Here is a 25,922-nt window from a genome sequence, read left to right as displayed (position 1 = left end):
CACATATAGTTTCCTCCCTCCCTGGTTACAATACTCCATTCTTGTCCACGCCTAGCAGTGGACTTTCATACTATAGGCAGCATAATCTTCAGCAGGATGAAGGCGGCTGCCTTAGTTAATTGAAAAAAAAATGAAAGTAGTTGGAGACAATTTGCACAATCTGATAGCAAATGTGACATAGTGTTTACTTGAAAATATCATAACTCAGCTTAAACAACTATCTTTATGTAAGATTTATGTAGCAAAAATCAGCAGTTTTTAATTTTTTTTATTTACTCGTCTATTTGTACTTACTCGTCTACTTGTACTTTGTAGTCCAAGACACCAGCAACAAGCTTAGCAGCAAATCTGCAGGAGAAAATATGTGAGGAAGAATTACCAGTACACACTCAGCTAACATAGCTGTCCCTAGTGCTGAATGACTATCATCATAACACTAGTATATATTGTGTAGCTGTCCCTGGTGCTGAATGACTGTCCTAATAACACTGGTATAGCTGTCCATGGTGCTGAATGACTGTCCTAATAACACTGGTAAAGCTGTCCCTAGTGCTGAATGACTGTCCTAATAACACTGCTATAGCTGTCCCTAGTGCTGAATGGCTGTCCTAATAACACTAGTATAGCTGTCCCTAGTGCTGAATGACTGTCCTAATAACACTGCTATAGCTGTCCCTGGTGTCGAATGATTGTCCTAATAACACTAGTATAGCTGTCCCTGGTGCTGAATGACTGTCCTAATAACACTGCTATAGCTGTCCCTAGTGCTGAATGGCTGTCCTAATAACAATAGTTTAGCTGTCCCTAGTGCTGAATGACTGTCCTAATAACACTGCTATAGCTGTCCCTGGTGCTGAATGATTGTCCTAATAACACTAGTATAGCTGTCCCTGGTGCTGAATGACTGTCCTAATAACACTGCTATAGCTGTCCCTAGTGCTGAATGACTGTCCTAATAACACTGCTATAGCTGTCCCTAGTGCTGAATGATTGTCTTAATAACACTAGTATAGCTGTCCCTGGTGCTGAATGACTGTCCTAATAACACTGCTATAGCTTCCCTAGTGCTGAATGGCTGTCCTAATAACACTAGTATAGCTGTCCCTAGTGCTGAATGACTGTCCTAATAACACTGCTATAGCTGTCCCTGGTGTCGAATGATTGTCCTAATAACACTGCTATAGCTGTCCCTAGTGCTGAATGGCTGTCCTAATAACAATAGTTTAGCTGTCCCTAGTGCTGAATGACTGTCCTAATAACACTAGTATAGCTGTCCCTGGTGCTGAATGACTGTCCTAATAACACTGCTATAGCTGTCCCTAGTGCTGAATGACTGTCCTAATAACACTGCTATAGCTGTCCCTAGTGCTGAATGATTGTCTTAATAACACTAGTATAGCTGTCCCTGGTGCTGAATGACTGTCCTAATAACACTGCTATAGCTGTCCCTAGTGCTGAATGGCTGTCCTAATAACACTAGTATAGCTGTCCCTAGTGCTGAATGACTGTCCTAATAACACTGCTATAGCTGTCCCTGGTGCTGAATGGCTGTCCTAATAACACTGGTATAGCTGTTCCTAGTGCTGAATGACTGTCCTAATAACACTGCTATAGCTGTCCCTGGTGCTGAATGACTGTCCTAATAACACTGCTATAGCTGTCCTGGTGCTGAATGACTGTCCTAATAACACTGCTATATCTGTCCCTGGTGCTGAATGATTGTCCTAAAGCCGGCTTTACAATTCATGCGGACGCCGGCCGAATTTGTAGATCAGTCAGAGCTCGCCAAATTTCAACATCGCCCGAGTATCGGCTGTATTTTTCGCTGAAAATCTGCCCCCTTTACAAATGGACGGAGCCCGTCCGATGTCCGTCCAACACAACTGATTATAATTCGTTAATGAGATTGTACTATGTCTTAAACATGTACGAAGTCAGAGCTGACTAACCTTGTAAAAAGGCAATATTTGTGCAAAATTTAATTTCTGAGTTGCGGGATATATGTAGGACATGAGTGGAGTGGACAGGCACACTGAAAACAATAGTATTAACAGGAATGTGGTGATACACCAATCCAAAAACTACCACAAGAGCCACAAAGTGAACAGACCAGTCTTATTCACCATAATACAATAATTTTGACAGAGCTGAAATCGGGTGAACCTCGGGCGAACCTTGGGCAAACCTCGAGCGAAGGCCGGCAAAGGCCGTCCAAGTTTCAGACTGGAAGCCTTCAGACATGAAGAATATATGATCTCACACATCCAAACCTGTAGCAAAAAAAAATGATAGGAAGTACTGTCTTGGTGTCCAATTGCCTTATATTGTAAAAGGCACGCAGCTTTCTTAGAAAAGTTCGTACAGTAGTCTTTATTTATTTTATATGTCGAAACAAACTGTTTACTAAAAATGAAAGCCTAAAACAAAGGCACGTGTTCAAATTGATTAGGTGACAGTTAAAATTCTGCCGGAGCCCTCCCAAGCTCCCAGCGACACCAGCACAACGTTCGCCCAAAGCATGCCAAACTTGTTAAAAGTCGGACGGAATATCGTCCGGTTATTGCAGGAAGCCCGAACGAGTCTGGCGCGAGGCCGAAGAGTTTGCGCAAACTCCGACCGAAAAAAAGAGGGTAAAAAAACGTCGGGTTGCCGTTCGAGTATTGGCCAAGTCTTGGCCATTGCTCGGACAAGCTCCGGTCGAGCTAAAGGCAACCCATTGACGAGCTCTCCGAGCTCAACACTCGCCGCCGAGGCCTCGCTACATTAAGCGCAGCTGCAAGTGCCCCGCAAACGCCGGCCGAGCTGCTAAAAATTGGTTGAGGCCCGCATAATCGCCAAAACGCCAGTCATACTCCGGACGAAAATGTCCATTTGGTGCTCGCCAACAACTCGGCCGAGCTAAATTCTTGATTTGTAAAGGGGGCTTAATAACACTAGTATAGCTGTCCCTGGTGCTGAATGACTGTCCTAATAACACTAGTATAGCTGTTCCTGGTGCTGAATGACTGTCCTAATGGCACTGCTATAGCTGTCCTGGTGCTGAATGACTGTCCTAATGACATTGGTATAGCTGTTCTTAGTGTTTAATGACTGTCATTATTTCAAAACACTTTGTCATAAAAATCAGGAATTCAAAATTTATAGATTATAATGCTGTTGGTATAATGAATAATCTTTTTAAATCCTGCCAACATATTTTGGTGTAATGCTCATGTTATGATGACTATAAACGACAGAAGTATGATAATATGTGGTCCCTCCTTACTGAAGTTGCTCTTCCTTGCCAGAGAAGTTCTGTGGCGGACATACAATCCCAGGGCTCACATGTATGACAACAGGCTCACGGTAGTCTAGATATGCCGTATGAAGCCACCAATCGTCAAGCTGGGGATGACAACGCCAAGATGAAATGTGTAGTAAAACTCATTTGCACATTTGCATACAATAGCTAAAAAATGAAACATTGTTTAAAAATCTGTTGATTATTTCTAGAAACAATTTTCTGTAAACAAACTCTTGAGGAAGAACCATATTCCAGCTTTAGCCTTTAGTTAAAGGATTTTTGGCCAATGAAGTCACACACACATACACATACACATTCACTATTCTACAAAATGTTTACCAGGAAGAGAAAGAACAATCTAGCTAAGATCATTCTGTTCCTAACTTAGTGGGCTGCTCCAAACAAAGGCAAATGACACTTAAAATAGATAAGATAATCCTAAAGATGAAGTGTTTTCACCTAGGCAAAATTCTGCCAATGCTTATATAGGTGACAAACAATTTCCTTGTTCTCAAAGCCCCAAGCTTTTAAAAAAAAGTTATGTTTACGACTTACCCAGTTTTGTCTTTCCTGTGCCCTCTTCTTCAGTTTGGTCTGTAGACTCTCACCAAGGCCTCCTGATTTGCCAAACTCTTCAACTAACTGGAATCAGGCAGAATTCAATTATTAGTCAAATATTGATATCAAAAAATATGAATGTGGTAAGAACAGGAATGTATTCATTGTTGTTTTACTGAAGATTGCTATGACCAAAAAATGATTACATGGAATTCATCATGTTTTATAAAAATTGGTAAATCGCTACTTCCCAGTTGAGGTCGTGCAAAAAAAACACAGCAAATATTTCAAGGGTTAACAATTTTTAATATGGTTCCACTAAGAGACTAATCATCTGACCTGCTTTGTCTTCTGAAAGGCAGTGTCATCTACCAATGGCCTGACAGTCAGGAGATATTTCTCCAGGGTCTGACACAGGTCGGGGACAGGCAGGCGGGGCAGGCTGGACTGGTGCGAAACCATCCTCCCCGGGGGGAGCTTCGCTCCACGGAAAAACTCTGGCGCCTTCCATTGGTGATGGTGGGCAAGTGTCTTCACCTATCAGAAAGGAAAGTTTCCAATGTGTAAAATCCAACAATCATTCAAAAGAAAAACCCAAGTGAAGGCGGTATAGCCTGCTTTCCATTAAACAGTGATTGCTAAGCTAGCAAAAATTAAAATAATACAGGGGTACTGACGCTACAGGGGGTACGGACACTACAGGGGGTACGGACACTACAGGGGGTATGGACGCTTATACAGAGGGCACTGACAGAGGGAAACCAATGTGTATATATATACTAAACCACATAGTCACAAAATAATCATTGTTTAACCCACAGTGAACAAGTTGCACAGGTCTACAATTGCCAAGGACCACCATTGTTCAAATGACATGTAGTGCCAGAAGTACATGAACTTCATGCATATTAACATTACACCCCTATGTTCTTAACACACCCAGCCATAGGGGACTGTCAGAACATAGGACTCACAATTAACAAAACTTTCATGTTTTTAGTCCAGAATGTTTGGTCAATGTCTGACAGAGTATTGTGACATATTGTAAGAGGCCATACACCCCCCTAGGGCGTAGTAAAAAGTAGTAGTATAGTCCAATGACCCAGAGGTCAGGGACAACCAGTTCTATAAAGAGGGTCTGTATGCTCTTTTCCATAAGGCATAGGCAGCCTATTTTTGTTTCCCGTAACTCGTAGGGAAAACCAGCTTATTTACGTAATTCGTAGCATGGCAACCAAATTTAGCGTAATTGCCTTTCTTGATAGTGTAATACGTAGGGGGTTCTTCTGAATTCAGCGTAAATCGTTGTCAGGACCCCCCAAGCAGACCCTCTATAAACTAGAGAAAAAGAAGAAAGATCCATTCACCTTGACCTCATAAGGACTGTAGGAATGGCGCCTCACAAACCTCTTGCGCCTCGTGGGTAAATTCTGAACTGTGAGGTCCTGTCTCATACCAAACACGCTGTCTTCAGCATCATTATAATCATAGGAATGACTTCTTGTGATGACAGAGAATGCCATGTTTGTTGTGGTACATCATACACAACTTCAGTACACATGTGGTTTGGATCACCCCACAGTACAGAGCATGTTGGGAGAATGATTCTGACAAAAGGCAGTGAGGTCAAATGATTCTCAGCTAGTGGAGTGGGTCATGTGATGGCCCCAAGCATGACACTGTGGGACTCATTCATTATTCATGCCCAAATATGGCAGTAGTTTCTCACAGATAGTTGCATGCAGGTATGATTAAGTAATACCAACAAGGACATCTGCAGCTGTAATGAAGGTTTTATACAATAAGGACAGCTCCTAAATAACGTTATGGGCATCTCTGCAACCCAGCAATTAGAATGATCTGCAGCACTCAACAATTTAGATTAAACGCTAAATGTGTATTTCATCGTTGTGTTTTTAGTCATTTAATTACTGTTAACATTAGTGCTAGTGTTAAAAAAAGAGAAAAATCAATTAGAAACTTTGCTGATTATTTGAAGGACAAACCTGGCTGACGGTTGCTCTATTTGGTGTCTGTGCAAGACTTGCTACAGGTACTTCTCAGCATCTTCTTTTAATTTGGGGACAAGCCATTAACACACTGGAATGGATGCCACAGTAATCATTGATGTCACAATTAACAAGGGCCTTGCATGAAATTGATGGAAAAGACAATTTCATCAATTTCTTTATGCAATTTGCAAGCTGCAAGTTTTCTCACAGAAATTATTACGTTTCTAATCTAAACCCTCCCGCAGGGTACAATGTACCGCCCCTTAACTAAAGTGGGTGATGTGCGCATGCGTAACTCATCGTGAACAAGATGGCGGAAAAATCAGGTTTGTACAAAATTCTTCGTCAGTTTTGCGTGGTTTTCATTTGATTATGACACTGTTTTACCATGTACGAGCCATTTTGCGATTTCTAAACACAACTTGATTTATTCAAGAGGTAGAAGAACTGACATGGTGGTTTGAACGATCAGTCTGACAGGTAACCGGCCGGCCGGCTCCGGTCCGTGCTAAAATTATCTTGATTCATAAAGGATACACATCATAAAGAGATGCCTTATTATAATGCCGACTTTATTTGAATAATATTTTCTGATTCAAGATGTCACCGATTTCTAATCCTTTTTACTGAAAAAAAAAGCCTCTTGTGCAGTGGTGCCTGCATATGATGGCATGCTATTAGCTTTCCTTTTTTAATACCCCCCCCCCCCCCCGTAAACATTTAGCCAAGCTGGGGCAACATCGCAAGGAAAATATATTGTGTTGTTTTTCTGCGTCTGAGGAAACACCCATTAGCCATAACGGTTTTTGCGTATCTGCCGCATGAAGATACCTCTTTCTCCAGTTTTCTGCACGTCCCTGGCTTCCCTGAAGTCTTGCCTACTAGTACTGCACGGTATCAGGACAACTCGGCACCTGGGACGACTCGGCACCTAGCCAAGTGGGAAAACTTGGCACCAAGAATATGCCATAAAATTGTGAAGGTTTGTGAGAAATGCAAGATGTTTAACTGCAAAACATTTCTCTCACTGCAATAACTTGTAAGTCATACAGTCAGCACAATTTTACGGACATTTTTACGGACATTTTGAGGCTCTGAACGTCACTTCAAGGTACGTTAACTTTGAACGGCCGAGGCTCTGTCTATATCAGATCGGTCATCTCAACGCGTTTTTGAAACCTACAAACAGTTGTAATTTATGACCAACAAAATATATTGAACTGCTTATTACATCTATATTCATTTGTACTAACTTGCAAACACGGTGATATAGAAGAGAAGTAGAGTGACATCGTGAAAGAACGCCGATATAACAACTAAAAAATGGCGTCGCCGGCGCGGCCCGCAACATGTTTTGGGGGTCTTGTATCCTAAAAATTTGTATCCAAAACGTTACCTTGTGGGGTGAGATTGATTTGTACATTCTTATGTCACTTCTTATGCTGCCGGAATGATAGGAATATCATTCTTCGAGTGCAAAATATAAAAGTTATGTGCCGAGTAAGTATGGTGCCGACTAGGGCCGAGTTGTCTCAGGTGCCGAGTCGTCTCGAAACCGTACTGCACTAAAGTACTCCACAACCCGACCTGTAACAAACATTTCTCACTGTTCAACCTCACGGGACGCCATCTTGGAAAGTTCAGGAATCTTCCGAAGTGTAGTTGGTCATGTTCGGTAATGTTTTGGCCAAAAACGGTAATCTCGAACCAGATCCACGGTGCGTTATGTATAACGTTAGTATCAAACTCCCCATAGGAATCTCGAACCAGATCCACGGTGCGTTATGTATAACGTTAGTATCAAACTCCCCATAGGTGCCCATTTGACTCCCTTAGCCGGCTATAGTCCCTGGCCAGCTTTGATACTATCTTATGGCACCGTAGGATCTGCTTGGAGATTACAAAAACGGGACACTTGGAATCGCGTTGTCGGTCATATTGTTTGGTACCAGCCGGTAGTGATTCTAGACGTCCCGTTTTGGGCCGAAAGTAATAATTTGGAAGTGGGGCAACCTGTGTAGCTGCTGATAAAGGTATCTTAGCACTGGACTGTCTTGCCCAAGGGAATTGAACTCAGATCCAAAATTCAACAATCCTCACTGATCTTCTTCTTTTCCCAGCTGTCTCCAATCCTCCTGAAGATGGCGGAGAGAAGAAGGAGAGAGCGGAGAGCAGTTCTCCGGAACACGAGTTTTCCGTACCAAAGAGAGAGATTATGAGCCCGATGCACATGGGGAAGTGGCAGAAATCTCAGGCACACAGGGACTACATGGGGTTTGTGCTGACACTCAATGAGGCTGTGAAGGGGAAGTCCAGAACATGCGAATGCCATATTTCTGAAGTGAGTCTAACTCAGTAACTGTCAACTATATGTTCGATAGTCAAACTTACTATAGGCAATACTATAGGCTCTACTATAGGACCAGTCCTGTAACCAACAAAATGTGGTCTTTTTCAACAGATGTCACTAAAGATAGCATCATTAATGCTTGTGTCAATTGGGAAAAATTATCTAAGGGTAATAACACAAGGGACCACCAAAAAGGTACAGGTCACATTGGCTGGGTAGTCTTTGTGTTGAGGTGGCCACTTGTAATATAGATTTGCCTGTACATACATAGAAGCATCATATTCTTTCTCCATATTTTTCTGATCATTCTAAAGAACTGATTGAAATTGGACTAAAAGATCTGTGTTCTCAGCATTTATAAGGCAAGAAATCGAAGATAGTTAATGTCTAATGGAGAAATGAGATCTGTGCTCTTGTTCTTCTTTGTTTGTAACTTTATTTTACAATCAGTTAATTGCTTTTGTGATCCTAGCCGACAGAGAAGTTGTTAGGCATACTGGACACCTTAGACAGGTGGGTGGACGAGACCCCTCCTGTAGAGCAGCCTCAGAGATTCGGCAACAAGGCCTACCGCACATGGTTCCAGAGGCTGGAAGAGGTAAACTTGCAGTTGAAAATCAATAAAACTTAAAGTTTGTTTTGAGGTTCAAATATCAGAATCTTTATACAAAGATGACAGTTTTTCACTAAAAAAAGACAGCTGGCTACATTTGTAACTTACAGATATTTGATCAAACATGTTTTGGTACAGGACTACGGGTTATAAGTCCGGACCTGTACCTAAACCCCTGTATCTGCACGTACACCTAAAATTTCTTTAGGTACACAGCTCTAGATAGAATCCATTTTGGAGTTTGTAACCTTCCTTTTGACACAAGCAAATAGCTTACCTCAAATTGAATCACCACTCCTGAAATTGGTGGACAAATTTGCGAATGAAAATCTGACATAAGCAATTTGCTTGTGTTGAATGAAAGTGAACTCTGGGATTGTGTGACATAACTGCAGGGTATAACTGTTTGAACCCACAGGTCCTGGGTTCTAATCCTGTCATGCTACACCTAGGTGTAAAAATAGGTACCTGACTTCGGTTAGGAAGTTAAAGGTGGTGGAAGGGAAATTGGCTGTACCTTCCTAAATGAATTTACAGTACTATATATTTTAGAAGTTTATCTGTATGTAGTGGTTTCATTTTTTTCAAAGTTATATTATTTTTTCAGGTAATTGATTTTATCGCAGCTGCACAGTTCGTGTATGATAAGCACACAATGATATCACCATAGAATTGTACAGAAAACTATTTCATGCTTGTTTTGTAACATGTGTTATCTCTGGTTCCAGAATGTTGAGTCTTTAGTTGAGCCCCTGCTCCCTGAGAAGTACCACACAGCTGCACCTGAGATAGCAGTTTACCTACGGGAGGGAGTGGGCAACAAGACTAGGATAGACTATGGCACAGGTGAGGGTAGCACTCTATTAGTCTGGTGGCAGAGACAGAAAAGCATGCAATGTTTTTTGCTGTTTCCATACCTATGATGGAAAATTTTCTTTTCGGTAATGACCACCATAAATTGCAAATGTTGTATGCCTATTCAGCACGAAATTTTCGTTGATCTTCCTGAAATGGCTTAATTTGATTCTTTGCCTCTCAAAACATAAGAATAGACACAAGATTTTTATACCACTTGTAGTTACAGATACGCAACAAGATTTTCTGTAGTGGCCAATGGATTGCCCAAGTGTGACAGAGTGGCATCATCTAGATTCTTAACCCCTGACTCTAGTCAGAGGTATGGAAACAGCACAAAAAACATGGACCATGTGTACAGGTTTGAATGAACAACTTGGTTACAACATCCCTGTCAATGATTTGAGATGTCAAAGCCCATATATAAGCACTGATTGCATTGATCAACCATAGTCCTGTGATGAACAATATATTATCTTAAGTTCAAGGCTAATCCCTTTGTTGCTTTTAATGCATAAGATCTAAAAATGCTATGATAGTGTATCCTTTTGCACATACATGTATTTTGAGACCATGAAGTCTTTAAAACTGACAACGTTTACAAGACCCACCTTGATTTGTTCCTTATACAGGACATGAGGCAGCATTTACTGCATTTCTGTGCTGCCTTTTTAAGCTGCGTATCTTCACAGAAAAGGACATGCTAGCCCTCGTCTTCAGAGTGTTTCACAGGTGCGTTCAGCTCTATGATTACAGTATTATAGACATATGTTATTTCTGAGATAAAATAACTGAAGAAGTTGAGTGTTAAAGGAAGTATATGATGAAAAAACATGCCACTTGAAAGATGAAGTCTAACAAAGACAAGACAAAAGACAGGGATTTGGATTAGATGATTGACACTGTCAATTGATTGATCAATAAATAGATGATGGACCCAGTGTTTTTTGAGTGAATGGACAGATATGCCATTTGGCAGAGTCACTGATTCTTCCCCCAGAATCACCAGGTTGCACTTTACCATAACTGTGCTATATCAATTATAATAGTTTATTGCAAATTCTTGCACAAGGTTTATTCCAGGTAACATGAATAACATATAGTGTAGAACAGTATAGAATTTGTCTACTCTAGTCTAAAAGCTAAACTGTAACTTGTTGGGTTCGACTTCTTTTCTTGAGACAGTGGAAGACAAAGGATCCCACCTTTTCTATAATGTGTGGGTTCAATGATGTAAAGAGTAAGTAGTTTTCTAAATTGTCTGTAAACATGGAGATGTTTGTGTGGAATTTAGTGGCCTCGTTAAAAATCACTTTTCATTCGTGATTGTAGAAGGAACAGTTTGAAATAAAATGCAACAACAATATACAACTCCTGATCCCCTGGTTTCTGCATGTGTAGATATCTGGAGGTGATGAGAAAGCTGCAGACAGTGTACAGGATGGAGCCGGCGGGGAGTCAGGGAGTCTGGGGACTGGACGACTTCCAGTTCCTGCCCTTCCTCTGGGGCAGCTCACAACTCATGAGTAGGACACTCTGTTACTTACTCACTCACCAACTCACTCATGCTCACACTCACTCATGCTCACGACTGGACGACTTCCAGTTCCTGCCCTTCCTCTGGGGCAGCTCACAACTCATGAGTAGGACACTCTGTTACTTACTCACTCACCAACTCACTCATGCTCACACTCACTCATGCTCACGACTGGACGACTTCCAGTTCCTGCCCTTCCTCTGGGGCAGCTCACAACTCATAAGTAGGGCACTCAGTCAATTACTCACCAACTCACTTACCAACTCACTCACTCACTCATGCTCACACTCACTCATGCTCATGACTGGACGACTTCCAGTTCCTACCCTTCCTCTGGGGCAGCTCACAGCTCATGAGTAGGGCACTCAATCACTTACTCACTCACCCATACTCACACTCACTCATACTCACTCTCACTCATGCTCATGACTTGACGACTTCCAGTTCCTACCCTTCCTCTGGGGCAGCTCACAGCTCATGAGTAGGGCACTCAATCACTTACTCACTCACCCATACTCACACTCACTCATACTCACACTCACTCATGCTCATGACTTGACGACTTCCAGTTCCTACCCTTCCTCTGGGGCAGCTCACAGCTTATAAGTAGGGCACTCAGTCACTTACTCCCTCACCCATACTCACACTCACCCATACTCACACTCACTCATACTCACACTCACTCATGCTCACGACAAGAAGAATCCCAGTTCCTACCCTTCCTCGGGGGCAGCTCACAGCTCATGAGTAGGAGACTATGTCACTTACTCATTCATGCTCACTCATTCATGCTCACAACTCACTCTTTCATGCTCACACTCACTCACTCACTCATGCTCACACACGCATACTCTCACTAACTCAGTCAGTCTCGCACTGACTGAAACACACGCACACACTCAGTCACTCAATGACACAATCAGTCATGCAATCACTCAATCACCCTCTCCCTCACTGTGCTATTTGTGTATATCTTTCATAGAAATTGAAGTTTTTTTGTATTATTTGTGTCATTCTTTCAATACAAATGTACATAGTTGCCTTTTGGTGAAAGATGTGTGCAAGAATTTCTAGTGATATTATTGCAAGAAGATACGTTATCGCAAGTACTAGTTGTCCTTCTTGGAGAAACGTTCTATATAATACAGTACATCTGTGTGTTTAATTGTTTGTTGTGATGTAATGATAATTAGAATGTGTCTTCTCCACAGATCACCCTACAATAGAGCCCAAACACTTCCCCCAGCTAGACATAGTACAGCACCATCACACAGAGTACATGTTCCTGGACTGTATCAGATTCATCAACACTGTAAGTTGTGTGAAGATTATTTTACTTCTTCCATTTTCAAAGTGTCCTGAACTTTTTCTTTGGTATGGCCATATTTGTTAGCCTGGAATCCAGCCGTGTTGTGCTCTGGTCGCTCTGCTTCCTGCCAACACGTCTGGCCTTCGTTAGGATTGGAACAATCGGCCCTTACGTCACTAATGAGTCGAAAGATAGAAGTAGTGTTCCGTTCGATTACAAACTGTAAACATGATTGTTTGTGTTCGATTTCCACCTTGGTGGTGCTAACAGCCAATCAGAAATCGCGCACATAAAGTGTGCGAATATTGAAATGCCGATCGTTCGAATGGTAACGAAGGCCAGTCGTATTGGCAGGAAGCGTACATCAGGGGAGCGACCAAAGCACAATACGGCTGGATTCCAGGCTACATATTTGTTCAATTATTTGGAATCTGTGTGCACATTAACTATCAAATTTCATCCAAATAAAAGGTTTTCTACCATTCTGTAAATTGTACAAAGCAGCTGCAAAATGAGCAAATATATGTGCCAAAAAGCAGTTACTCAAGCAACTGGATATGATTTACTGTCAGACGTTTCAACTGGGATCCACCAGTTTTTGTCAGTGAGCAAATATATGCTGGAAATTAGAAATAAAATATATGAAAACATTTAATAATGTAGAATGCGAAATTCAATGCCAAAGTCAATTTTGAAGTTGAATTTGGAATTGTTTGGCATACTATACTGGTTGTTCTAGCATTTGTTCAACCTTTCGGACTACTTAGATTTCATACTGAAGGCAGCTTTTTTTGGCCAAACTTTTTCTTTTGCATGCTTGCTTTTTGACGTGCTTGCATCGGTTTTGGGATTGCCACAGGATATACGTCATATAAGCAAATTAACATGGCCTAGTTCAACATTTCCATCTTGTTTAGATGAAGACGGGACCGTTTGCAGAGCATTCCCACACCCTGTGGGGCATCAGTGGTGTGCCTTACTGGGGCAAGGTCAACTCAGGACTCATCAAGATGTACAAAGCTGAGGTGGGTGCACTTCAGAATGGAAATGATAGGTGGAGCTATTGTACAGCAACATCACCATGTTTAATGTAATGATGTAGACTGCTATCAAACAACAATAAACTCAGGACTCATCAAGTTGTACAAAGCTGACGTGGGTGCACTTCAAAAAGGAAATGATAGATGGAGCTATTGTATAGCAACATCACATGATGTAGCCTGCTTTTAAACATGAATTTAATGTCATTGAAAAGTGTAACTCACTCCTGTTGTTGTGGTTATTTGTTTTTACAGGTTTTGAACAAGTTCCCGGTCATCCAGCATTTCTTATTCGGCTCTCTCCTGTCCATTCAACCTGCATGACGCCAAGATGTAAATTTAGAACCTTTGTCTTCTTATGTATGCTACAGTTGAGTCAGCCCATGACACTTTTAGATGAGTGTATTGTCATCATGTATGGTCAAAGAGAAAGAGAGCATTTTCATATGATGTCATCCCTCTGTCTGACACCATGTTGGTGTCCAGATTTGCATACCAGTGAATCGTAGCTGTGTTTTCAGATCTTACGACACTCTAATAAAGAATATGACTACTAAGTCGAGAATACCTGGTAGTAGACATCCTTCCATCTTTCCAGATGATGGTAGCACCCTGTATGAGAATACCTAGAGCATACTCAAAAACCTGCAATTAAAACACAAGCTTCTATCCACTAAAATGCAAATAGGGACACCAATATGGCCATCAGTACCTGCCTGCTTCATTGATATAGAAAGAAAACATCTTTTCAAACTGTGAACACTGCAGATTTTCTGGCAAGTATGCTGAAAATGTAGTATTATTAAAATGTTCATTTAAACATTTATGATGTTTAAACAATTAGCAGAAGCATGAGCTATTGTTGTAAATGTATGTGTTGTTTTTGTTGAGCTGTTACACTGAAGTCCAACTTCAATATTGACAATATTTTGGGATATTTTGCACCAACTAGACTGGCTCAGCAGCTTGAATTTCATGTTACAGATCTTGCCAGTTTGGAATCCGGTGTGCATTTCACAGTGTATATTAGGGAAAAAAACAATAAAACCAACACAAGCCACTATGTTCTCTACCTATGTTCTCGTTTTACATTGTTTATTATGTGGGCGAAGCCACACATTTAGTATTCTCTACAGATATTCCACCCGACCAATCAAAACTCAGAAAAAATGGAACCTGTAGCATGCAGTCCACGTTTCCAGCTTTTTGATTGGCTAACATTCTGACTGTCTGGTGGATACGTCAGGGGTAAACCTATCAACGCACAGGTCACAAAATGGCACTCGGCAGCGCAGTATCACAAAAAGTAGGGGTATTGGACGTTGGGTAGAACCGGTTACGGGGCCAAAAAACGTTGAAAATGCAGCAAGTTCAGAGCATCTAATCGGCTAAATAACAACATAAAAATGCCCCACAAAAAATATTTTAGTATTCTGTCCAAGTTTTAGTGAAATACCTTCGATTATAAGCGAGAAAAATAGCCAGCGGAAGCTCGCGGGTTTTTTCAAGCAACGCAATACATTTGTATAATTATAACGTTACCTGTTAAAACGGGCACTCGTAACATGTTGTAGCACTGGCTCAATGGGATTATTCACGCGTGGTAAACCAACGCTCCGGGATCGAATCCGTGGACAGACAATGTTTTTTAATTCTTTTTGCTGCATTTTCGCGAAAATGTTGCCTTTCTTGTTGCTTCTTTTCCTGCGATTTTTGCTTTCTTTTCCCTTCGTCCACATCCTGCATTTTTTTCAAAAATGTTGCCTTTCTAGTTTTATCTTGATATCATATCAAGGTTTGTATAGGGTTACAGTGTACATAACACTTCTTACAATGTACGTTACATTGTAAAGTAAATGCAGAACTTCTAAGTTTAAATACATAACCGGTTTTAGGCCAAAGCAAGTAAATTTTATGGATGACATCTGAAGACTCCAAATTTATTTAGAGAAGGTAAAAAAATTATTTGTAAAAAAAAAACATGCTTATTTGGACACCATAAACGTCGTAACAACAATTGTGGTATCACTATGAGCTAACAAGTCTTTTGTTCCTGTACTCAAGAAATGCACAACAGCGTATGTGTGTGTGTGTGCACGCGATAGCATGCTAGAATTCTACTGCTGGGACCTTTGAGCCCTTGTGTGTACAGTGTTCAGCACCAAGGACAGGTGTTTTTGCTTGTGTGTGGCCGGTGTTCAGCACTGGGGACATGTGTGTTTCCAAATTCCATGTTTGTGGATACTGTTGAGCACATAAGACAGGCGTTGAAGACCAGGGACATGTGTGTGGACAGTGGTGAGCACATAATACAGGTATCAACATGTAGATGGCGTTCAGTACCAAGGACGGGTCTGCCTGCATGTGTTTCAATTTATGTCTGGTAACATTTGCCATTTCTTTCACACATAACGTTAACGTATTTTCAGGGGAGGCTTTTTCAAAATATGTCGAAAAAACTCTAACTGTGAAACGTTTCTTTACATATACAAACGTATTTAACTGGGCAGTTGCTACGACATTTTGTTTCAGTCTCCAAGCCATTTATTTGGCTGCGACTTGTGTATGCACGCCATCTGGCGATTTATGATTGAATTGTACGTCGGCGTTTTACCGGACCACCTTGCTCGCCATCACTCCAATCCCAATTGTGCTACAGACAATCAGTTTCTTCACATGTTCGTGTTTATGGTAGGTTGTACTTGCGTTCACGTAGATATTTCATCTTAAGTCTCTTAAATATATGCCACACGTGAAAAACAAGATTTTTCCCGCAAACACAACTTCACACCTTTATCTATCCATTACTCTCTCGTGGAAAATTCACTATTTCACATATAATCAAGATAACTAAGGTAGAATAATTGCGATATTTGCTAGTACAAGAACACTTTATTTATTTTAATACTGCAAAGCAGTGAATTTGGTGAAATTCGTAAGAGAGATGAGCAAGACTATCTATCTAAAATAAACAAAAACACAACGACCATAAATTGGCGCATACTTTTTAGGAAAGCTGCTTTCTTCAGAAATAAAAGTCATATGTATATATCTATTGTATATATCGCTTACGATATACAACAGTCTATCTACCGCTCATATACAATTGACACGTTACACACGACTTACCACATAGTCCCTCCTACCGCTTATTCTCCAAGTTCTAAATAAATAGCTTTTGTTTATTACCACAAAAGTGCGACAACGTAGGTTTATATAATCCCCGGGGGTCTACCCACTGCCTCCTACTACTTACACATCTTTCAGGGGGTCAGCTCAAAACAAAACCTTTGCCACAGGTACGGCACACCTTGACGTGCTAACGCACAGGTAGACACACAACGGGGAGGGGTAACGTTACCGTCCGGGGGTGAAAGCGAACTCTGATTGGGTGAAACTGATATGGAGATGGGTAACTGTATCTGCTGGTGGATTGTGTTTGGTAGAAACCAGCCAAAACCCAACCCCACGCTACCACCAGATGTTTTCAAAGGGTGGAGTGTTCTATTTTCTAAAAGCGGGGTGTCAGGAAATATCACGTATTTTTCATACTTCCTAAATTGGCTATTTCTAAATTAAGATTGAGTGGTATGAAATACTATAAATTGGTAATTATTCTATTTTAATTATGTCGCAGTCTAGCTAAGGGGTTCAACGTTTCTGTCAAAATAAATTTTAAAGCTCCCACTTTTCTGAATGGTTTGACCCACTTTACACGCCTTGGCTGCGCTGTTATTTTGTCGCACCCTATGTGTCGATAAGAAAGTCAAGTAATTAAGTTTCCCGGCGAAAAGCTTCGGATGATCAGGAATGAACAAACAAATCGTCGCCCAAACGACCAATTATTCAGGGATCCGTCTGTAAATTGGGTGTGACTGTTCATAGTATAGTTTTCGACCAGGAAATCATACCGGTAAGTACCTTTTCCCGTTTCGGTATAAACAACACCTTTATTCCGTATCCTCTACACTATCTATCTCTCTACAAGGATTTTTTTCTTCGATTAGATCTAATTATCGTTCTGTGCGGTTGCATGACTACGAGAAAGAATGTTTTGTCAATATGGAGGGTATAAGTCAACAAACAGTTCATAAACACCTGTTAATAGCCAGGGGCTCATTAAAATTTAAAGCTTAAGACGAGAGTTTACTGTACACTGATACATATAATGTGAATGTATGTTGCTTTGGATTACAGTTTTATTGTTATCGGAGTGTGTTATTTTAACGTTGAGAAAGAATGTTGCTAATATGGTGTCGAATTTATATTTGTTCGTACTTGCCTGGCTCGGGCTATTGTTTTAAACCGATGACTAAATGGAACTGAACTAACTAAATGGATTGTGAAAATGGACGAAGATGGCATAACTTGAGACAAGTTCCTCCAAAGAATCTCAGAGATTCTTGCAACTAAAAGTTTGCCATTTGGAATGATATGAAAAGAAATGTGATAATTTTGGAAACGACGGTTAAAAGTGGGGGACCTAAAGGTGGTATCTCACTGCACTTGTGGCACCAGTTTGGCACTGCGTGGTTTAGATGCTTACTCAACGAATTTTCTTACGTTTTATGTATTTTGCTGTCTTCAAAGCCATACTTTTACGTATAAAGCATGATGTAATATACAAAAAAAATCGACAAATAACACAACAGTACCGCAGTGCCGCACCGGTGCTCCAAGTACAGTGAGATACCACCCGGTAAGAAAAACATACGTTAAATTTCCCCCCTTGTAAGACTCAGGCTATAGCTACTTAAGATACATACACATGTCATTACGTGCATAATGAGACTTATAAGATTATGGAACTTAAATCCAAGATTATCTTTACAAACAAGTTTATGTCTGACCCTTCCATTGTTTAATCTGACATATTATGATAGAAGCCACGAAACGACAAAAGCTTTTTTTTCATTCTTTAATACCAAGAGGTTTTTCAGTGGACACGCCATAATTGGTTAGGCGTGGTCTAAAAGGACAGATAGTCAGATAAAAACTCAATAATCCCTGCAGAACTAAAAAAAGAAACTGCAGAATACAATTCATGCTATAAATAACGTGCAGACAAAGTAAATCCAATTGATATTTATTTATGTCACATCATGTGTTTAATGTTGAAATAGATATTTGTCATGCATCTGAATTATGCATGAAAATATTACAAAAGTACATATTTGTTCGCGTGTTATTGAGACTGTAACAGACATATATCATGGACTGAACCGCTGTAAGACTATGTCATCATTCTTAATTCGTTCCTTTGTGTTTGGCATTAAGCTGAGCACGCAAGCAAAACATTTCTCACCACCAACAATAGCTTGTAATGACTTCTTTTCGTTCCTTTTCGTTCCTTTTCGTTCCTTTTCGTTCCTTTTCGTTCCTTTTCGTTCCTTTTCGTTCCTTTTCGTTCCTTTTCGCACTTTCGGTACACCGCCCCCGCCTACACCACTAGCTTGCCCCGAGAAATTTTGCGGGACCCAGAAAGATCAACTTTGTGTGTGTGTGTCTGTTTGTTTGTGTTTCCGGATATTTGCGGTAAGCTGCAGCAGAACTTTCAGTTTTTGTATCTTTTGACCTGGACATGCTATGGTCTTGTTTTTTTATGGCAGATGTTTTTTTATGGCTTGTGATGTAAGGAAGAAGTGATGTATGCCTGGGCCCCCTAGCAGCTTGCTCTGGAATGACATTTTTGTCAAGGAGCATAACGGAATATAGGAACGATGGATTTTTTTAGCGGATCTGGGCCATCAATATGTCGGGTCCGTCAGAGGCTTTGTCTAACAAAATGGACTGACTACACCGTCGGTTCCCATGCTTTAAAGATTAAGTGATGACCTAGCCGAACACAGCTTTTGGTCAAAGAAATTTCTACCCCGGATTATGTTAAAGCAATAGTATTTTGTAACACGGAGCTAGCGTTCTATAAAAGAGGACGATCAAAGTAATGATTTTCTCGAAAGAGATCCGTTACCAAGGAGGTTTTGCACCTAAGAATACCGTCTCTACACGATAGTTTCTAATGTGCTTTTTTTCGGTTTTACAAGGTTGTGCCAATGCGTACAACCTCTGTAGCTGAAATCACCATGTACTATAGACAGTTTATATGTGTATTTCTTCAGGAAAGTAAAATAAGCGTGACAAAGCAAACACAACTTTGGGTGTATTCAACCAAGATCCAACACGGGATAGTTGCCTTGCCTTGGGCGAATACAATGTACTAGTATTCGAATACAATTTGAACCAAAGGCATTGGATGACATCTTTTACATTTCAACAACATCAGCAACCTGAAATTTGAAAATATTAGAAGCAAAATTGCAATATGTTATCATGCAATATTAAAAGAGTTAATGTCCCACTCTAGGGTGTATGTGGTGACACTGGACCTGCTCACTTTTTTTATAACCAAACTATAGGAACTAAGCTTTTGCAACTGTTTAACTATTAAATAAACCACCGGGTGAGTGAAGCGAAGAAAAAACATTTTACATCTACGTTAGCGATCAAAATATATATCGCCATATATTAAATAGAACAAAAGGATAGCCCGCGAACGTTTGCTTTAATTTGTACCTGAATTCATGGCATATATGAGCGAAGAAAAGACATTGATATTTTACATCTACGTTGGCGATCAAAATTGAAAATAGCAATAGAAAGTGTTCTATGATCATGCGTTTTTGTGCCCCGAATTCATGACAAATTCTTTCAGCTCGGGCCATATGACCAACATACAGGTTTCAAAGTATCATCTTTACTATCAGCACGTGCCTGGTCCGTCATGGCGCCATACTGGCCGGCCTCATTAATTAGATACGCCGTTACAACTATGTCATCAACGACTCGAGTTTATCAGCCAGCTTTGTTTGTTTCCATCGGATGTAACACAAGCAGATCACACGATTCCACGGAATGTAACCAATAGACAGGACTATTGGTGCTTATTGTACAGGCCTTGATATATCATCTTGTATATCGATATCGGTACGGTAAGTACTCAAGGGTGGGGCGGAGAAACATAGGGGGTAAATATAGAGCAACCCTTAGGCCCCTACCCCACAGTCGAGTCAGGCTTCATGGCTGGGCTTTTTTTGCTGGTTGCTACGGGGTTTCGGGCAGTCGGCCAGTCTTTTTCTAACCGCTATCAGGCTCCCCCGGGTCGCTGAAAAAATAGTAGAAATTGGCCAAAAAGACATGGCAGAAAACACACCAGAGTAGTTGTTTGACCGAGGAGTCCCGTTTGCGACCTTAAATCCTCTGGTGTGTTTTCTGTCTATTTGGCCAATTTCTACTACATGTATTTTTCAAACTACCTGGGGAGCTTGGTAGAGGCTACACTTTTTCATATCCTCTCGCTTGCAGGATAGCCTGAAGCTCGGTCTAGTATCTTGTTAGCTTTGAGTCTGTTCCCACTTATGACGGGGTAGCGACTACTAGTAAAGATGGTATTAGATAAAACTGGATTTCAGGCGATTGTCAAGACACAGAATGTGCCCAGTAGGCAGTAGGTATTTCGCTGTACGGCAGCCAGAAAGCAGGTAGCTATCAGAAAACTTGATGTACAAAAACTACAATGAGAAAACAGCCTAAGAAAGGTCCACCGTGAAGACTGGTATGGAGGCTTGTGCAACTGCTGGCAATTACATCAATCAAAATGATACTTCTTTATAACAGACAAGGACTAGGTACAACATGTGCAATAAGAACTGCTACATATCGCATTCCACGTAAATGCCATCATGGTGATTCGGTGATTTTCAGCGACAACAGTTTCAGTAGGTGATCTTCTGCTGGAACGACCTAGTCAATTCGTTAAATGAAGTAGCCCCCAAGGAATTTACGAAGTTCGCGCATTTTTGTCATACTTCTTTTGTTCGTAACTGACTGAGTTTCCTTTCATGTCTGTTCAAATACAAACAGCGAGACATTTATGCCAAGTTAATGATGTGTAGTTCCCTATCATTCATAGTCATTCATTTTCTGTAAGTCATCACGATTGCAAAGAAAGCTGTTATCAACAGAGACTAGGTGCTGTGACCGATGAATAAAGATAATAGGTTAGCACACTAAATCTTCCTGTCACACACTGAAGGCCACATTGTCTTAATTATATGGATAACATCCGCGCGCGCATTAATTTTTTCCTGTTCTCAAAAACATTTTTTTAATGGCAACCAATAGCATCCCTGATCAATCAGAATGTTATGCTTACCAGAGGATCTAGTCTCCAGGGTAAGGGCACATGGTCAGGGCACGGGGCCACAGTGCCCTTTTTCCCTAGCTCTTTAAACAAGAATGACAATATAAACATGATTGAAATGGCGTTGATTGTCTATTAATAGTGGTAAATATATAGGACAAATGAAGCCTGGGAAAGAATGGACTGGATGCTTAGTCCCGTGGTTTATTAGCAGCATTTTTTGCTACACAAGTTATTCTTTTCTTTCGCCCGCGCGCATCAGTTTTGGGGTCTACAGAGGATGTCATCCATAAAATTTAGCCAGTGTGGCCTTACACAGAAGTCAGTGAGGCCTTACACAGAAGGGCATGTCAGCGTCGCCATGACTACCGTAGCGCACAGTAGAAACATGCCTATCAGCATATTCATGGCGCCTCCGTGCCATGGCAACTATTGTTGCATACATGTGTATCCGACAGCGTTTTCTCTCTCTTCAAATACAAACCCCTTTTACATTAGAGTCTGTAACCTTAAGGTCTTTATCGCTCTAGTTTTTTGCTAGAAGTGGTGGGTGCCCATTTCTATCAGTCCTATGTAATGTCCAAATGTTAGAGGGTGCGTTAACTCTCGGCTCTACTAATTTCTATTTTGGATTGATATTAATGGAACTGTTTTTCACTCAGTCTATCGTGAGTAAATGTATTTTCTATGTATCCAATTCTGCCATTGACATTACATATACATCATGCAACGTGATATCGCTTTTAGGTCTTTCTACATGATATAACCAGTGTATTCCTAACGATAACTAATGGTTTTAAGTTCACGTTGGAATATAATCTGTGCTAAATATTTCTTGTCAATGTCTTCCTACCATAGATGCTGCCAGGCCACACAACGTAAAATGACTTGACGTCTGTTGTTGACAACGTTACTAGGGATGCCCAAGTCCATTCAATTTCCTGCAGCCCGAGGCAAATTTACCAAGAGACTTCCAAGTTTGCTATCTCTTTAGAATAACAATAGAATCAGAATTCAATCCCTTTCAGCGAGTTGCAAATAGATTCCTATGAACTTGATAAGAGGAGAGGATACACAGTCTCTTGTCTTCCGGTAAACGAACCGGCACTTTCGTCTTCTGGAACTAGGTAGCCGTGAAAGAGAAAACACAAGAGGAGAAAATACACAGTCTCTTGTCTTCCGGGATTCGAACCAGTTTCGTCTTCTGGAACTAGGTAGCCGTGAAAGAGAAAACACAAGAGGAGAGATTTAACAGTCCCCTGGCTCCCGGGATTCGAACCACTGCACTTTCATCTTTTGGAACTCGGTAGGAGTGAAATCAAATAGGAAACACAAGAGGAGAAATTTAAAAGTCTCCTGGCTCCCGGGATTCGAACTTGAACTTTCGTCTTTCGGAACTTGGTAGGAGTGAACGAAAAAACACAAGAGGAGAGATTTAACAGTCTCCAGGCTCCAGGGATTCGAACCAGTGCACTTTCGTCTTCTAGAACTCGGTAGGAGTGGAGGAGGAAACACAAGAGGAGAAATTTAAAAGTCTACTGGCTCCCGGGATTCGAACCAGTGCACTTTCGTCTTTCGGAACTCGGTAGGAGCACGCACTGCTAAGTCATCATGATCCGGAGTATGGGCGGGAGTCTAGAGGCCGAGTTTGAGAAACAGAAGGCCCAGCGGCGCAGACAGGAGCATAAAAACATGGAGGACCAGATGAGGAAGAACCGCATCGACCGAGTGTTCCTAGACAAAGAGTACACGCACGTAGAATGGATGCGTCGGAGAAATCTTCACGAGTACGACCTCGCTCAGGAGAAGATTATAGACCAGCTAGCCCGGATCTACGCCAGGCAGTGCCAAATCGCAGAGGAGAAGCTAGCCAAGAAGGAGGAAGAAGAAAGAAAGAAGAGACTTCGGATAGAGCAAAGGGTGACGAAGGAGAAGGGGAAGACGAAAAGGGCAAAGACGGCGGATTCGGGTCGGTCCCGGCGGTCGCAGCTGACGCAGCAATTCTCCCGGACATCCCTGGTTAGGCCGGCTACGAGCTCGTTCCCAAGGTCTCAAGGGCCAGCCGAGAGGGCCCAGACACCGATGTCCGAGCCGCATGTGGCACGCAGAGGCAGCCTTAGCAAGGTGAGTTTATCAGTAATTTTCTTTTTCAGAAATATCATGGTATGACTTAATGGTAGGGATCAAAGTAGATACATGGTCCTGTTCATTGGTCAGCTGAGGTGACTTGAGATATTATGTCTTAAAGTCACCAGATATGAACCTTGAAAAGGGAGGTTCTATTCAGTCTTAATCTCCAAATGTGCAACAAGAGATTGTAGTTTTCACTCCATCTGGTAGAGCCTATTTGAACAGCACTGATTCCTCTATACATAAACTACAATACAGAAGCACACAGACAGACGACAGACAGGCAAATTATGAAGGTGGTATCTCACTGGACTTGGGGCACCGGTGCGGCACTACGGGGGTCGTTCACTGCGGTACTGTTGTGTTATTTTCGCCATTTTTAAAAAATAATATACATATTAAGTAAAAAGTTAAAGTATGACTTAGAAGATACGCAAAACATCAGAAATGTCGTTCTTTCTTTATCTCTGAAATTCGTTAAGTGATCTTTCGAACCCCGCAGTGCAGCACCGGTGCCCCAAGTGCAGTGAGAGTGCCGTAAGTCAATACTTAGGAAATGATATCTAGTGGTCTAGCTATGACCTTTAAAATTGAAATGATAATGAAAAGGGTGAATCGACATAAAAGAGCAGACAAATATTGACAAAAAGTGATGTTGTGATACTGATAACTTGTATTCTATCCCAGGCGATGCCGCCACGGAGCCAGAGCAGAGTCAGCTTCGCACAGCCACATGCTCACAGAACGGCATGGGGGGACGACGACAGCGACAGGATCTCGGAAATCTCCGACGTGTCGTCGAGCTCAGACGAAACCCACCGAAGCCCTCCGATGAAAGTCGAAGTGCGGTCCCTCGCAACAACAACAACACCTGCGCAAAAGGGAGGAAAGAACAGTAACGTCGCACCCAGTGTACCACCTGCGACCAACATCTCACAACCTAACCCATTCCAGAAGAAAAGACTGGTCACTCCTCCTACTATCCTGGTGTTGCACCAGAAACTGGACATATTTGACGACAAGAACCAAAAGGGTAGCATGAATCGGCTAAGCCCTGCCGAACAGGACTTCATCCGTAAAAAGTACAGACAAAAACACGAGTGTCTCATGCAGGAAAGGCAAAGACGTCTCAAGGCAAGAGCTCAAAGCGCCCCACCTGCACAACAGGTAGAGAGGAGTAGGTATGGCAGTATCAGTAGAATAGAGGAGCTGAACCTGAAGAGTTCTTCCGAGAAACCATGGGTGGAGTACTGGAGGGAGAAACTTCTTAACTAAATGCAGTATGAATCTGCGCTGTAGTTCAACAATGGGGTTTTGTATGTATTGTGCCGTACATTTCGAATAAGACTTTCATCTGGTATTTCAACAACTTGAAGTAACAAATGTAAGGTACTTTTGTGACTGTAAAACTCATAGATAAATAAATGTTTTAAATTTTAGTCTGACTTCTGGGAAGTAGCAGATCTTTATGTTCTATATTAGAAAATGTTACACGGGTTTAACTTTTTATAGTTCTTCCTTCTAACCTACATAGCAACGTTAATCTGTATGCGAGTGAAGATTCAATTCCAACATGCTAGATACTAGTAGTTGTCTATTTTCAAATAAAAAAATGTTGACATTATTTACTGGTCAGTCTTTGTCTATGATTTGTTCTTACTGCTTCCTGTCCGTAAGAAACTGAGCAGGAGAGAGGTAAAAAAAAATGAGAAATTTAGCAGGAATTCGAAACGGAGGGTTCCGTAACTTGGGCATGCGGCCCGTAACTTCGGACGAATTTTGAATAGTCTCATTATGCAGAACGGTAAGCCATGTTTGTTTTCATTTATAGAATATTACATTCATAACAACGTTTTTCTGTTTTTAAAGGCTGAGATTCGAGGTGTAAATAATGTGATGGACGACGTTAAGTTAACTCCTCAACGAAAAAAATCACAAACACCACCACTCTCATTTATCATTAGTCAAAGCGCAACAATTTTCAGACAATCGACACTGGTGCAATACGATGTGGAACTCATAAAATTACGTCCGA

General features: G+C 41.2%; 3 protein-coding genes across 5 annotated transcripts in view; 2 read left to right on the top strand and 1 right to left on the bottom strand.

Moving 5' to 3' along the window:
* Positions 1-5,505, bottom strand: part of LOC118421269 (carnitine O-acetyltransferase-like) — a 55,316-nt gene extending 49,811 nt beyond the window's left edge. For both annotated transcript variants that reach the window (XM_035828491.1, XM_035828490.1), the window contains exons 1-5: positions 5,209-5,505; positions 4,181-4,378; positions 3,839-3,925; positions 3,266-3,384; positions 295-348 (exon numbers count right to left, since the gene is read on the bottom strand). In XM_035828491.1, coding sequence (XP_035684384.1) covers positions 295-348; positions 3,266-3,384; positions 3,839-3,925; positions 4,181-4,378; positions 5,209-5,364 — 614 coding nt within the window. In that variant the 5' untranslated portion in view covers positions 5,365-5,505. The remainder of the gene's footprint in view (positions 1-294; positions 349-3,265; positions 3,385-3,838; positions 3,926-4,180; positions 4,379-5,208) is intronic.
* Positions 5,506-6,096: 591 nt separating this feature from the next.
* On the top strand, positions 6,097-14,091 carry LOC118421420 (serine/threonine-protein phosphatase 2A activator-like). Of its 2 annotated transcripts, XM_035828693.1 has the most exons (10): positions 6,097-6,179; positions 7,974-8,194; positions 8,676-8,801; positions 9,545-9,662; positions 10,304-10,403; positions 11,073-11,160; positions 11,778-11,814; positions 12,420-12,520; positions 13,435-13,542; positions 13,813-14,091. In XM_035828693.1, the coding sequence occupies exons 1-10, from the start codon at positions 6,164-6,166 to the stop codon at positions 13,879-13,881; spliced, it is 984 nt and encodes a 327-aa protein (XP_035684586.1). In that variant the 5' UTR covers positions 6,097-6,163; the 3' UTR covers positions 13,882-14,091. The 2 variants fall into 2 exon arrangements, with proteins under 2 accessions (XP_035684586.1, XP_035684585.1); XM_035828692.1 differs by lacking the exon at positions 11,778-11,814 and having other exon boundaries at positions 11,073-11,197.
* Positions 14,092-22,976: 8,885 nt separating this feature from the next.
* LOC118421665 (actin cytoskeleton-regulatory complex protein PAN1-like) lies at positions 22,977-25,509 on the top strand. The gene is made up of 2 exons (XM_035829109.1): positions 22,977-23,881; positions 24,575-25,509. Exons 1-2 carry the CDS (start codon positions 23,369-23,371, stop codon positions 25,160-25,162), a joined length of 1,101 nt encoding a protein of 366 aa, XP_035685002.1. The 5' UTR covers positions 22,977-23,368; the 3' UTR covers positions 25,163-25,509.
* The last annotated feature ends 413 nt before the right edge of the window (positions 25,510-25,922 follow it).

The sequence above is a fragment of the Branchiostoma floridae genome, chromosome 8 (assembly GCF_000003815.2).
Source record: "Branchiostoma floridae strain S238N-H82 chromosome 8, Bfl_VNyyK, whole genome shotgun sequence".
In the NCBI taxonomy this organism is placed as follows: Eukaryota; Metazoa; Chordata; class Leptocardii; order Amphioxiformes; family Branchiostomatidae; genus Branchiostoma; species Branchiostoma floridae.
This window is presented reverse-complemented; position numbering and strand designations above follow the sequence as displayed.